At 38.7% G+C, this 12,890-nt stretch overlaps 1 protein-coding gene across 2 annotated transcripts in view; it reads left to right on the forward strand.

The window, feature by feature from the left end:
* bcam (basal cell adhesion molecule (Lutheran blood group)) overlaps positions 1 to 12,890 on the forward strand; it is a 52,725-nt gene that overhangs the window by 36,731 nt on the left and 3,104 nt on the right. The window contains exons 7-15 of one of the 2 annotated variants that reach the window (XM_046044361.1): positions 2,901 to 3,022; positions 3,207 to 3,348; positions 3,886 to 4,001; positions 4,767 to 4,908; positions 6,297 to 6,421; positions 7,158 to 7,299; positions 8,207 to 8,230; positions 11,006 to 11,147; positions 12,089 to 12,188. In XM_046044361.1, coding sequence (XP_045900317.1) covers positions 2,901 to 3,022; positions 3,207 to 3,348; positions 3,886 to 4,001; positions 4,767 to 4,908; positions 6,297 to 6,421; positions 7,158 to 7,299; positions 8,207 to 8,230; positions 11,006 to 11,147; positions 12,089 to 12,188 — 1,055 coding nt within the window. The remainder of the gene's footprint in view (positions 1 to 2,900; positions 3,023 to 3,206; positions 3,349 to 3,885; positions 4,002 to 4,766; positions 4,909 to 6,296; positions 6,422 to 7,157; positions 7,300 to 8,206; positions 8,231 to 11,005; positions 11,148 to 12,088; positions 12,189 to 12,890) is intronic. The other variant, XM_046044362.1, reaches the window with a different exon arrangement.

Genomic DNA, 12,890 nt, shown 5'->3' on the forward strand with positions numbered 1-12,890 from the left:
ATGTGGAAAAGCATAATAGGTCTCCTTTAAAATGCCCTACTTTGGCTCTATTGGAGCTGCCTCTCTCTGTCTGTAGGTAATCAACACTCTAGTAGTCTTGCTCAATGTCCTGATTGGTTACAAGTCACAAATAATAGCCTATCAACACTCACAAGGCATAAGGAGGGTATTATCCTTCTGTTTTTTTACGCAAATTGGACCCTGCTTATATTTACCGCACAGATGTAAGAGTGGTATCGATCTTCTCATCTTCTCATGTAACTCTTGGCAAGAAACTCAATGAGCATATTTCACAAAATGTCAAACTATTGCCTAAAATGGCAGCAATTAGACAGAGCTAGCTGCTTGGTCATCAAGGGATAGCTTCTTATCAGACCAGTTTGCTGTCCCCACTACACCAGGCTGACTAAAAATGAATGACTTCCTTAAGAGCAGCATTACTTTCAAAGACTCCAATGGTAGTTTTTTGTTATTGTTTGTTATTTTCCCTGGGTTTCTTTTACTTATTGGGTGCATGAGCTAAGATTGTGCCACTATATAGACACATGATGCACCAAAGCGAGTACAGAGCACTGAGACGTAATTGCATAAAATGGCTTATTAGTTCAGGTAAGGCTATACTGCCATGAGCTGAATACTAACATGAGCGTGCAAATATGCTCACAACGATGAGGCTAATGTTTAGCAGGTGTAATGTTTATGATGTCCACCAACTTAAATGTGCATGTTAGCATACTAACCAAAGCATTAGATAGTTGTGATGGCATTTCACTATAAGCCAAAAATCTCAACCTGCTGGTGATGCTGGAGGAAAAGCCAGGACATCGCCAAAGCCATTAGGATTTATCCTCTGGGGACCATAAATGTCTGGACAAAAATTCCATAGAATATTTCTTAAGATATTTTAGTCTGGACCAAAGTAATGGAGAATGACAGAGTTGGCTAAAAAGACTGAAAACCCCAGATTTATTTATACACGTGTAAGCCTCGCCCTGTCTTCCATCCTCATTTTACTTTTTCATTTTAAGAAAAACATATGCCCTTTAAAATGAAACATTGTCAACAAGCATTTATTAGTGTTATGTTCACTTTTTTGGTTGCATATCTTTCCTCCTGCTAAACACTGTAGTTTAACGCAACCACAGTTAGGGTTGCCACCTTCAATACAGGAAAATAAGGGACGCCTGCCAGAGTGGGGGCCACACCCCTCAGGGGCACGGCAACAACAGGCCCAATGGTGTGCCAGTGGTGGTATATCATAACTTAAAACATGTTTTCAGGAAAGTATTAAGATTGATACCAATGGACGTTAAAATAAGCTATCTGCTATTGAAATCAGTGTGATGAAGATGAAGCCAGTCTCTATCATAACTCAAGACTAGTCATATTGTCATAGCTAAATACATAGTTGTGACAATAATAATCATAGGCCAACAATGTGTGACAGTGAGACCACAAAAAATAGGATGTGAACTGTATTTTATTAACTTATTAAATCAACACGTCCATTACTTATTAACTACAAATAGGCTAAAACAAATGCTTTGATTCGATTTGACTGAAACGACTTTTGCAAAGGATTTTCCATGAACATCATTGCATTAGAAGTAGTAGGCCTTGTGTGCAGTATTGGAGCATGTTAGGCCCACTTCCTTTTATAAATGTTTTCTAGTCAGAAGTACAGTACTCATGCAGCACTGAGTAGATGTTTGTCTTTTAAACTACTACAGTAAAACTATGAGCACAAAAAGCTCACTCCTAATGAGTTCCACAGAGCACCTGTTCTTGCTGAGAAATTGCTAATGAACTTGAGTAATTGTAAAGGGTGATGTGAACACAGATTTTGGCTAAAATATTTGTCATTGTTAGCTGTAAAACTGTCCAAACGATGAATCCACACATAAATAATCTATCTACAAACATTTCTCAATTTAATTCAACACCATTTTTATTATTGGTCAGTAAATATATTCCATGTATTTATTTTTTCAGTTTTTATTCAGCTTATTGTTAATTCTATAGTATTGAATCATGCTATTCTATAGATTGGTCAAGCATAACACATAGTTGTTTATATTCTTCACATAGGCACTATATTTTGATAATTAAATGTGTAATAAATAGCTTATATCTCTTATTAAAATAATGCTTATGTGTCTGACTGTATATCTCAACCTTAAAAAACAAATCATACCATAATGTAGACATGCTTCATTTACATTGTAACAATATTTCTTAACAAATAGGCAGCATATGAAATCCAGAAATCAGAAAATTATGTTTTACTAAATCATTACACTGCCTCGGCATGCTGTCACAGGCCACCATGCATCACACTGGCTGAAAATTTGTGAAGTTTGGCTTGATAGTCTTCAAGTAGGCTATTTGATTTCTTCCTCTCTCGTTGTCGTTGGTAGGCTACTTTTTGCATCCGCTTTCGTTTCAGAGGGAAGGGGGGGGGTTCTCGAGCTGCCGCCGCCACCAACAATGGCAGCAAATATTGCCCAATCAGAGGCCCAATTCACAGAATGCGGGTGGGATGATTTGCATGGGATATATGGGACAAACCGCTATTTAGTCCTCAAATACCGGACGATTCCGTATTTTAAGGTACGGGTGGCAACCCTAACCACAGTCCATCCATCCATCCATCGTCAACCGCTTATCCTGCGTACAGGGTCGTTGGGGGCTGGAGCCAATCCCAGCTACCCTAACCACAGTGAAATTTGATATTCAGCTAAAGAAGAATGATGAGGCAAGGAAAGAGGAGGTACTGGTGAAGTAAAACACCCTGTGTGGAATGTGTTGCACATATCTGACTGATGATATACAGTATAACAGTGTAAATGTATCCAATGTAGGAATTTTCACCTGTCCCATATCTGTTCTTGTCCGTCTAGATCCATCTGAGAAGGCAACATTTTCCCTTCTCAACACTGATCCAGTCAAAGAGGGCGACGATGTTACCATGAAGTGTGAGACTGACGGAAACCCTCAGCCTGAGTTTGACTTTTCCAAAGATGTACGTGTGCATTTCATGTACATATATGTTTGTTTGAGAGAGACAGAAAGAGCAAACGTTTGTTGTTTTTCTGCTTTTGCAAAAAGTATCCCAACTTTTTCTAAAAATGTGATAATGTTTGTCTCGCTCTCACTCAGTCTTTATCCACGTCTCTCTCTGCCAATGCCTGTCCTTTCACCTTCAGGGAAAAACTATCATTGGCCAGAGTGGTCTCCTGGTGCTGAAATCTGTAAATCGCACAGATGGTGGTGTGTATAAGTGCTCAGCCATGGATTTTGATAACATGGAAGCTGACCTGAGTGGAACAATCAACCTCGCTGTCCACTGTGAGTGACCCAAAGACACACACACACACAGCAGCTGCAGAATTAAGTAAATACAAATAAAGAACAATTTACCTCCTGTTTGTGCAGTTTTGCTTTAGCAGTAAGCCATTCTTTTCATCAGTAAATCATAGAATTAAAGGGTTAGAAGGGAAGAGCTTAATGGAATCCTTTCGTTTCAAGAGGCCAATATCCAATTCAATTTTTTAGTTCATCTGTTACTTTAATGTTATCCCAGCTACACTCCTTAATTTGATCTTATCACACACATTAAGTGGAGATAGCCTAGAAATAGCATAGAATAGGCTTAACTTGGGCTTCAAAATGGGCTTAACTTCAGACTAAGTGTATTAGCTTTATACTCACAAAGTGATTTCAATATTCTGCTTAGTGTGGCTGTTTTAACAGCCTTATTACATGGTTGTTTAAGCAATGACAAGCTTTTTGATTGTAAGTGGCTCCTTAGAATCTATAGAAGGCTTCGGGTTTCGTGCGTCTTACACCATCTCTCTCAATTGCTTTGTATTTTGTCTTTGTCAGACATCGACCCAGTGAGCGTGATCCCTGTCCAGCCTCAAGTTGTCATGCTTGGAGACAAGGTGGAGTGGCAGTGTAAGACTAAGGGCTCTGCTACGCATACTGTTCAGTGGAAAAAGGTGTGTGTCGCTTTCTCAACCTTGCTGTCCTTCTGCATTCATGGAAAAGTTCTGTATTAATAAGAATGCAGAGCTTTGGGTCTTTTATTCATCTTTCCACATAATTCTTTCTGAGCGTACCTAGATAACAGTTTTTTAGATCATTAAAACTATTTGGAGTTTGCATTCTCTGTGTAGCAGGCTAAAGGTAATACTTAACAGTAATGAAAAGCACTCCGTCTGCTTTCTGTGGTAACCAAAATATATGCTTTAAATGTATTTTCTACAGTAAACATACCAAAGAAAAGACGATTTGCTAACTTTTGCGGTCTCTTGAAGAGGCTCAGTACATTCTGATTCTAGCAGTGGTGTTTTTGGTGTTTTGGTATTCATCTCTTCTCCTCCACAGATTGTTCCTCGAGCGTCGGGCCTGTTGTTGTAGCCTGTGTATCTATTGTTGTGTCTCCCGGGTGTGATAGAAACTCACCGACTGCTGGTTTTCTGGGTAGAAGAACATGTTTGTTCTTAGTAAGAAGGATTCCTATGAGAAGACATTCAGAGGAATTGCAAGAGACAGATTCATCATGGAGGAATGACTTTGATCTGTTATCACTGTGCTTTGGAACAGTGTGTGTGAAGTTGCTTCTTTTGCTTTCCCAGCATAGGAGCGTGCTCAAACTAGATATTCACAGTGCTGTTCTACTCTCATATTCACACAGAGAGAATAAAAAGAAAGAGTGCTAATAGCGTGAGTCCAATTGGTTTTATTTCTGTTTGTTCATCCAGGGCTCTGAGGTGCTCTCTCAGGACGGCACGCTGTCAATACAAGATGTTTCCTATGATAACGCTGGAGAGTATATGTGTGTTGGAGCCATGCCATCTGTGCCAGGACTGACTGCCTGGGCTAGTGTAAACCTCACTGTCAAAGGTAACACACTGACATAGACAAACACACACACATTCATAGACCTACATGCAGAGCCTACCTCAGGAAAACCAATAAAACTGTATTTGGACAAGACTTAAGTAAAGATTTCAATCACATCTTTTCTAAACCCTGTACCATTACAACTACTACACACATACACATACACACACACACAGGATAATGAACAATGTGTAGGGTGTGGAGGGTATTGTTTAAATCAGAGGAAGGAGGTTGTGGAGTATGAGGATGCTGACAGAAGGTGTGGCTTCCTATTCTGTTGATAATTTAGCGTCAGTGTGGGATGAAACTGTAAGTACACTGTAAAACATCTTACAGCAGTATAATGGAATCAGCTAATCTTCTTTTAAATGTTATTTCCAGACCAAGAACTTGTGACCATGAGTTCTTTTGTCTTGAAATGAGTTGAATGAATGCACTGATGAAACTTCAACTCATTATTTTATAAAGAAACTAGATGAGCATATTAAAACTTGCAATGTGTCTTTTGTACATGTTAACTCCTGTTTCATTTTCATAAGAATGAAAACAATGTAAACCAGGGTAAAGGTTATTATTAATATCAGTCCATACCCTAAGTACTCTTATAATGTAACAAGCTTATTTGGAGTGATTCAGTGTCTCTGTACTTACTTTGGTGCAAATGTTCTTGACTGACTTTAAAAATGTACTAAAAAGCAAATGAATACAGTATCAGTGTGGTTGAACAGTTGTTGATTCAACATAATATCTTGTTTATTAGGGATCCAAGCCCGAGTGGGCTGGGAATGTCTATGTGTTTGGGGGATACTGCCGATTCGTAAAAAATGTATCAATTATAAGCTAACAAATGTTTGCAAAAAATGCTAAAATTAGGATGTGATGTCAAATCTCAGGTTTGCAACGTCCGATCAACACCAAACTCGGGGACCTTATCTGGCACGCCCTCCCAAGGGACTGTGTGAAATTTCTTGTCAATCTGCCTCTAGGTGGCACTATTAATCCTATTTCAAATGACACTCCCATACACATCCATTCATTTTAGATCTCCGTAAACTCAAGTCCTTTTAATTTCAAACCGCCCGGGTCGACTCACGCGGCCCCTGCGGGGCGAGGGGGGCGGCTGGAACCAGGGGACGTGGACCCCACTTACAACTGCTTACAGTTCTAGTTGAACTTGTTTTCTGAAGTTCAGTGAACATTTTTATAACTGAGGATTACTTTGATGACTAATGATTCAACTTTAGTTCCTTTAACTCAGAACAACTTAGAAAGCATGGGAACTTTTGTTACTAAGTTGTTATTTACAGTGTGTGCACGTGCATTTGAGCTTTTGCTGTGTTTAGATCAAAAGTTCCCCCTGGTCACTGGCTTTCTCACATCCCTTCTAGGAAAGCCAATGATAGAAACTCCCGCAGTTGCAGCTGTGGGGAAGGAAGGAGACATGGTGACTCTGAAGTGCTTGGCCTACGGCTCTCCTGCCCCTCAGTTCACCTGGAAGCCCTCAGGAAAAGAGGTGCGAATGTAAAAACATAAAAATATAACATATTATTACCTGATTTATTTCCTTTCCTAGTGTGCAATTTACAGGAGTCACTTAGTAAACACATGTAATCACTACTTTCCTGGAAGGAAATTACACAAGTAAAGCTATGCAAACAGAGGTAAAGATGTAGTCCAAACAGAGCTATCATTAGAGTTTTCATTGTGGTCACTATGTGAAGTCTGAGGCATGATTTTTCCATAACATCGTAAGATCTTCTTCTCAGTATGCTGGTATGTTAAACTTCAAAAGCAATAGAAAGAGGAGGGACAGAAGCAGCTTGCAGGGCTTTGGAAAGTAATATTTTATTCTTATATTTCATATTAATGTGATAGTTGAAAAGAAATTCCCATACGAAGCAGCTTTAAAGAAACTTACAGGAAAAATGCAGCTTCATAATTGAAATATTGCATAAAAGTGATAAAATGAGATATAACTTTCAAGATTCTTCTAAAAAAATTATCATTTCAGAAGCCAATAGTGATATATGTAAGATCAAAGCTGGGAGACATTTCAACTTGCACAACTGACCATTTTTAAGAGCATGGTAGGGACTTATTAAGACACAGCAAGAAAGTGTGCAATATATTAACAAGATATGCCACAAATTTGAAATGTAGGTAAGAAATGAGGGAATAGGTAAAAATAAATGTGTTCTCTTTGTTGTCCTTCCTCCATGTCTCTTGCCTCCATCCATCGCTCCTGCCAGTCCGTGTCAGTGGAAGGTAGCAAGGTGGTGAGCACTGTAACCCTGCAAGCCACAGCCAAGGTCATGAAGGACGGGGTGACCTGCGAGGTTTCCAACGAGCATGGAACAGATAGCAAGACCTTCGAGATATCTCTCAAAAGAGGTCAGTGTCAGGAGATGATGGCAGCGATGGTGCTTCTTTATCTCCCTCCCTCCTTCCCCTTCGTGTTTTCTTCACTGCAGGCTTTTGATGTTTGTGTTTTTTTGTAATGAGCCAAAAAAATTGGAGTCGACGGAATCACATCAATCACTTCAAACAGGTTGTACCACAAACACGAGTTATTTTGTAGAGATAAGTAGTTATTAATATAGACATCCACTAACTGCTGGGTGTCATTGTTGTGTAGTTAACTGAGCTAACTGAACTAACATTATCTTGCTAATATAAGAGTAAACGAAATGTGGAACAAATCTGACCTGATACAAATGCTGTTTAATAACGATGTGATCTAGGAAGATTTTTTGATACTTGTATTTCAAATTAAAAAATGTGTAAATTACCCTATAACATCAGCTAGGTTAGCTTAGTCTGATATTTCCCCACTCATTCTAATGTAAGCAGATATTATATTCAATATATATAGTTCAATATAACAAATTTCTAACAAGGGAGACAATAAAGGCCAATCCTATCCTATCCTATATCCTTAGCCTCATTTTTTTAAATTTATGGTTTAGCTATTGATGTTAGAGACTAGTGATTAGTGATTCTAGTGATTATTCTAGCGATCTAGTGATTGCATTTTACTGGACAGATGTTTTCTTGTGACCTATTTGCACATTACGGGTATTGAAGTTGTTATTAGCTATGACTTTTTAGTGGTATAAAATCATTTATTAAATTAATAGTTTGAAAATAGCTTGTAGTTGCCAAGGGGGACTTTATGTTGTAGTTGTACTTAGTAACAGATATACAAAGAGCTGGTGCAACCAAATCCAAATTTCTTTTGCTCATTTACCACGATCTGCAAACTAAACCCTTTACTTCTTTTTGTTCTCCTCTCTTGCAGCAATTAACAACTCGGCCGACAGAGGTAGAGCCTTCTCCCTTCTCCTTCTCCTCTCCTCCCTCCTTCTCTCAGGACTCTTTGTTGTACATACCCTGTAATTTAGAAATCCCCCCGCCACCCATTACCTCTTGCTCCAGCCCCTTCATCACACTAGATACACACACACACAATAGACATACACGTGCACTCGTGCACACACACACACACACACACACACACACACACACAGACACACACAGACACAACTCCCTCCACTGTACTGTAATCTTGTATATTTGCCCTCTTGCTACCGAACACTGTGGATATTGTATATTGTTATTCTTCTCTTGTCACCTTTGTATGATGTCTGTCCTATATTTTGTGGATGCTACTACAACTTTTTGTGGCCCTTTGGGGACAATAAAGGAATCTATTCTATTCTATTCCTTCCTTTCCTCTCTGTGCTTCTTCACTGTGTCTCCTTTTTGGTCACCTTTTCTTTTCCGACTGCCGTCTTGTTTCACACTTTTCCTTTCATCGTTTCCGCTCGCTGGGATGTGTAGGATCTTGTAACCTTAGCTTTCGTTTGTGTATGCTCTTAGTGGTGTGTGGTGGTTGTTGCTTTGCTATGCTATGGGACTGAGAAACTCTCTTTCTTTCAAAGTGCTGCTCTCTGGAAACCCTGTGCTTAAGTCAGGTCTGTATCGCTAACCCTATTGACATGTGTATGGCATTCGTCTAGAACTGTAAGTCACTGTGTGTGTATAGATGTCTGTGTTTACACACAGGTTAATGTATATGTGTTTACAAGAGCTAATATGTTTGTGTATCTGTACTTGTATTACTGTAGTTGAGAGGACTTTTGGGCGTATAAGTACATTTTATATTGGTTTTTGAAACTTTGCTGTCAGACTTTATTGTCCATCACAATCTTGAAGTTTAACGATTATTTCCCTTTTTGATTAATTATGTGATTATTTTCTCATTTAATCGATGAATAATTTGCTCTCTAAAATGTCAGTTTAATGTGACAATCTTCTAAAACCTAAATTAAGTTTTTCAGACGTCCTTGTTTTGTCGAATAAACCCCCAAATTATCAGTTCACTATAACATAAGAAAATGACAATCAACAAATACTCACATTTGAGAAGCTCAAACTTGGGAATAATTGGTATTTATATTGAAAACTTACTTGAAATGAAAAGCACTGAATCGATTGCCAAAACAATTGCCTAAACAATTAGTTGATGAATTGTTTCAGCTCTACAAGAATGTCATCTTACTCCCTGAACCACAGCTGCTGTTATGCAATAATATCACATTTTCTTTGTATGTTTTGTTTTTTCTTTTAATCTTTTACTTCAAAACAGGGATGTGGCCCCAAATTGAAAATGTCCTGTAGATCACCCAGACCTAAAGATTTGCTAAAAGTGAAATTATTTGATTATTTTGGGTTTCAAAGGGAAGTTAAAGTGTCCCACAATGCTAATTTAAAAAAAAGAAAAAATTTCGTAGAAATGTTGAAGGTGCCCTGATATAAGTAAAAAATGCACAGTGTGGAGGCAAAGAACCTTTCCTTTGTGTATCAACACAACAGAATACATAATGGCATGCTTATACCACCACCACTTATCACAGCCCAAAAAGAGAGCGAAGTTATGTTCCAATTTGCATCCATTTTTAAAGTTTGTTGCGGTTAATTTAACTTATGTTGGCGTCAGTATAGCCACAGAGAGAAGTAGAAGTACTTTTACTGTTGTTATCATTAGTTAAATAAACCTTGTTAATTGTTTACTAGAACTTTGCTTGAAAGACAAATTTAAAGGATTTTACATTTCATGGTCCATCATATAATCCCCTGTTAATCCATTAAACATCCAAGGTATAATGTGTTAATTAGTGAGCCTTAGAGTTGCTGGTAGGCAGATTTTTTTTACCTTTGAAAGGAGTCAGTCTACAAGGCTGTTTCATCCTGCTTCCAGTATTTATGCTGAGCTAACAGCCTCCTGGCTCCAGCTTTATTTATTTATATTTAACGGACAGATATAAGAGGGGCATCAATCTTTTCCTCTAACTCTTTTTGCAATAAAGCAAACAACTTTGTTTCCCAAAATGTTGAACTATTCCTTTAAGGGACACCAGCCAGCCAATCAGAAACAAATATAATACTGGCCTTCAAAACATGTATGTATATTTTGTAATTATGTAGAACAACATCAAAGCTGATGAAATTATTTTGTGTGTCTTGTCCTCCCAAGTACGGTAATACAAGTGTCAGTGGATGGGTGAGTATGTTCAGTGTTGTTTTCTGGCTCTGGTCAGATGTCTAGTATTATCTATGAGTACACAGGCCCTGTTTTTGGGTCCCATCACTTTTTGTCATTGCATTAAAAAGTTAGGCTAACCCCACATCCCACTCCTCGCCCCTGCTTTTTCTTCTCTCCAACCATCCATCCATTGTCTTCATCTGGACCCCACCCGTTCCCATCCTCTCTCCGCCCTCCCCTCCTCATCCTGTTTCCTCCTCTCTCCCTCCTGTGGTACCCCAAATTAAATTATTTCCTCCCCCTGCCTCCCTCTCCTTTACCCCATGAATCAAACACCTCCATCCTACTACACCCCTCATGATGCCCCTCTCCCGACCACCAAATCACAAAATCCCGATTCCCTCCACCTTCCTCCCACCTCCTCCACTGTCATCAATGCTTCACTCCTCCCCACCACACCTTCCTCCCATCTCTGTCCTCCCTCCACCATCCCACCAACCCTCTACCCTACCACCCATCCCTCCCATGTATCCCTCCATTACGGCACTGCAGCTGACAAGCAGCAGGGAGGCTCCAGCGGGGTGGTGATAGCTGTGGTGGTGTGTGTTCTGCTGCTCCTGCTACTGGTGGCCCTCTTCTACTTCCTGAGCAAAAAGAGCAAGCTGCCCTGCAGCAAGAAGGACAAAAAGGAAGTGTAAGTTCACAAGTTGTGGTGAAAAAGACACAGAACAAACTCTTCTTTAGTACGTTGATTAGCAGTGAAAACTGTGATCATAAAAGAAGTAATTTATGTTCCAGCATGTGTATGAGATATATATATTTCACACGTAAAATAAAAGCATTGATGATTAAATAAACAAATGGATAAATGAATTCAATAGAAATGACTGTGAGAGGTGTGCGCTTTCCAAGAAATTAAGAAACTCTTGGATGAAAAAATATAATAAAATAAAATTCTACAGGTAGTAGTAAAATTATAACTGAGCTGCATAATTTACCTTTCTTTCAGAATATAAGTCTTGATTGCTTCACTCAGTCATATTTTGGCCACACAATGTGTGTGTAAAATATAAAGACCAATAATGTTTATGCACTGATAATGTTTAAAGCTATGGTAGTTCAGAAGATTTTTTTGTTATATTTGTTGAAATTGTCTTTACATTTAAACAGCAATCAATAAATCAAATGCTCTGACACAAAAATCCAGGTTTAATTGGTTGCTGAAGAAACTGCTAATCATAACACGTAAACCATTTTGTCATTCACTTCATGCACCATGAAGAAGAAACTCTCAAACTCTCAATGTGTGTGATATTGATCGATATAATAATAACTCACAATTTGATTTTGATAGTTTCCATTATATAATTTTTTGTACCTGATTGGTCATCAGTATGCAGATTACAGTCTGAAAATGTAAAATAATGTGTACTGTAATGTATTTGTAAATGTAGTTACAGAGAAATTGGGAGAACTGTAAACAATATGGTCTCTAAAGCAGTCTGGTTTTCTTCCTTATGTCAAAAATGTGTAGAAGTCAAAACAGCCTAAAAAAACAACAAAAAAAACTAAGGCAAGGCACATGACTCACTTTTCTTACATTTGTCTTTATTTTCTCCCCCGCTTTTTCTGCAGGGCCAGTGGAGAGGTAAACAACGACATTGTGGTGGAGATGAAGACAGACAAGGCCAACGAAGAAGCAGGTCTCCTCAACAAGAGACCGACCACAGACCAGGTGAGGCCAATGGACACAGGCGTCAAGGAGTTATGGGTCACGGACCTGGATTTTGGTCAATAGTGACCTGCAGCAGATAATCATCACAAGGGAAACCAACATTGACAAATACTGTTTTTGCTAAAAGAGACAGTCTTTGTATGATGTACAGTACACCAGTTTCCTATTTAAAAGATTTTAAAAGCTCAATAGTTTTGATTACTTGCTTCTGCATTCATGAATGTGACTCATGATGCTACAGACTAATGGAATGCAGGGACAAGTCAAGGACACTTCAGCTGGCAAGGACAGTGCAGTAGATGAAAACAAAGCCATTCCTGATCTGAATGGGCTTCTCACATAAAATTAGTTTCCACTGAGTCACTGTTGGTGGTCAGACCTGTAGAGATGCACTCTTATCACAGAAGAACAAAAAAGAAACTGGGGATTTTCCAAAGACTGCAGTCTTTTTATTCAGTCCACAAATTAGTTCTACTTGACTTGTAAATGCAGTTAAACAAAGTAAATTCCAGTTATTCGGAGGTGTAGAAGCATGCAATAGTAACTTAAAAGCCATATCATAATCATCAGTCCCCTTTGGATTTATTGCGACACCACAAGGCTGAGAATGGTACAAAGACTCTTCATGGCAAATGTGATCAGTATGACATAAACACAAGCTTTACAGTCAGCAGAAATATCTTCAGACGCACAAGTCATGCT

The sequence above is a fragment of the Micropterus dolomieu genome, linkage group LG03 (genome assembly GCF_021292245.1).
Source record: "Micropterus dolomieu isolate WLL.071019.BEF.003 ecotype Adirondacks linkage group LG03, ASM2129224v1, whole genome shotgun sequence".
Lineage (NCBI taxonomy): Eukaryota > Metazoa > Chordata > Actinopteri > Centrarchiformes > Centrarchidae > Micropterus > Micropterus dolomieu.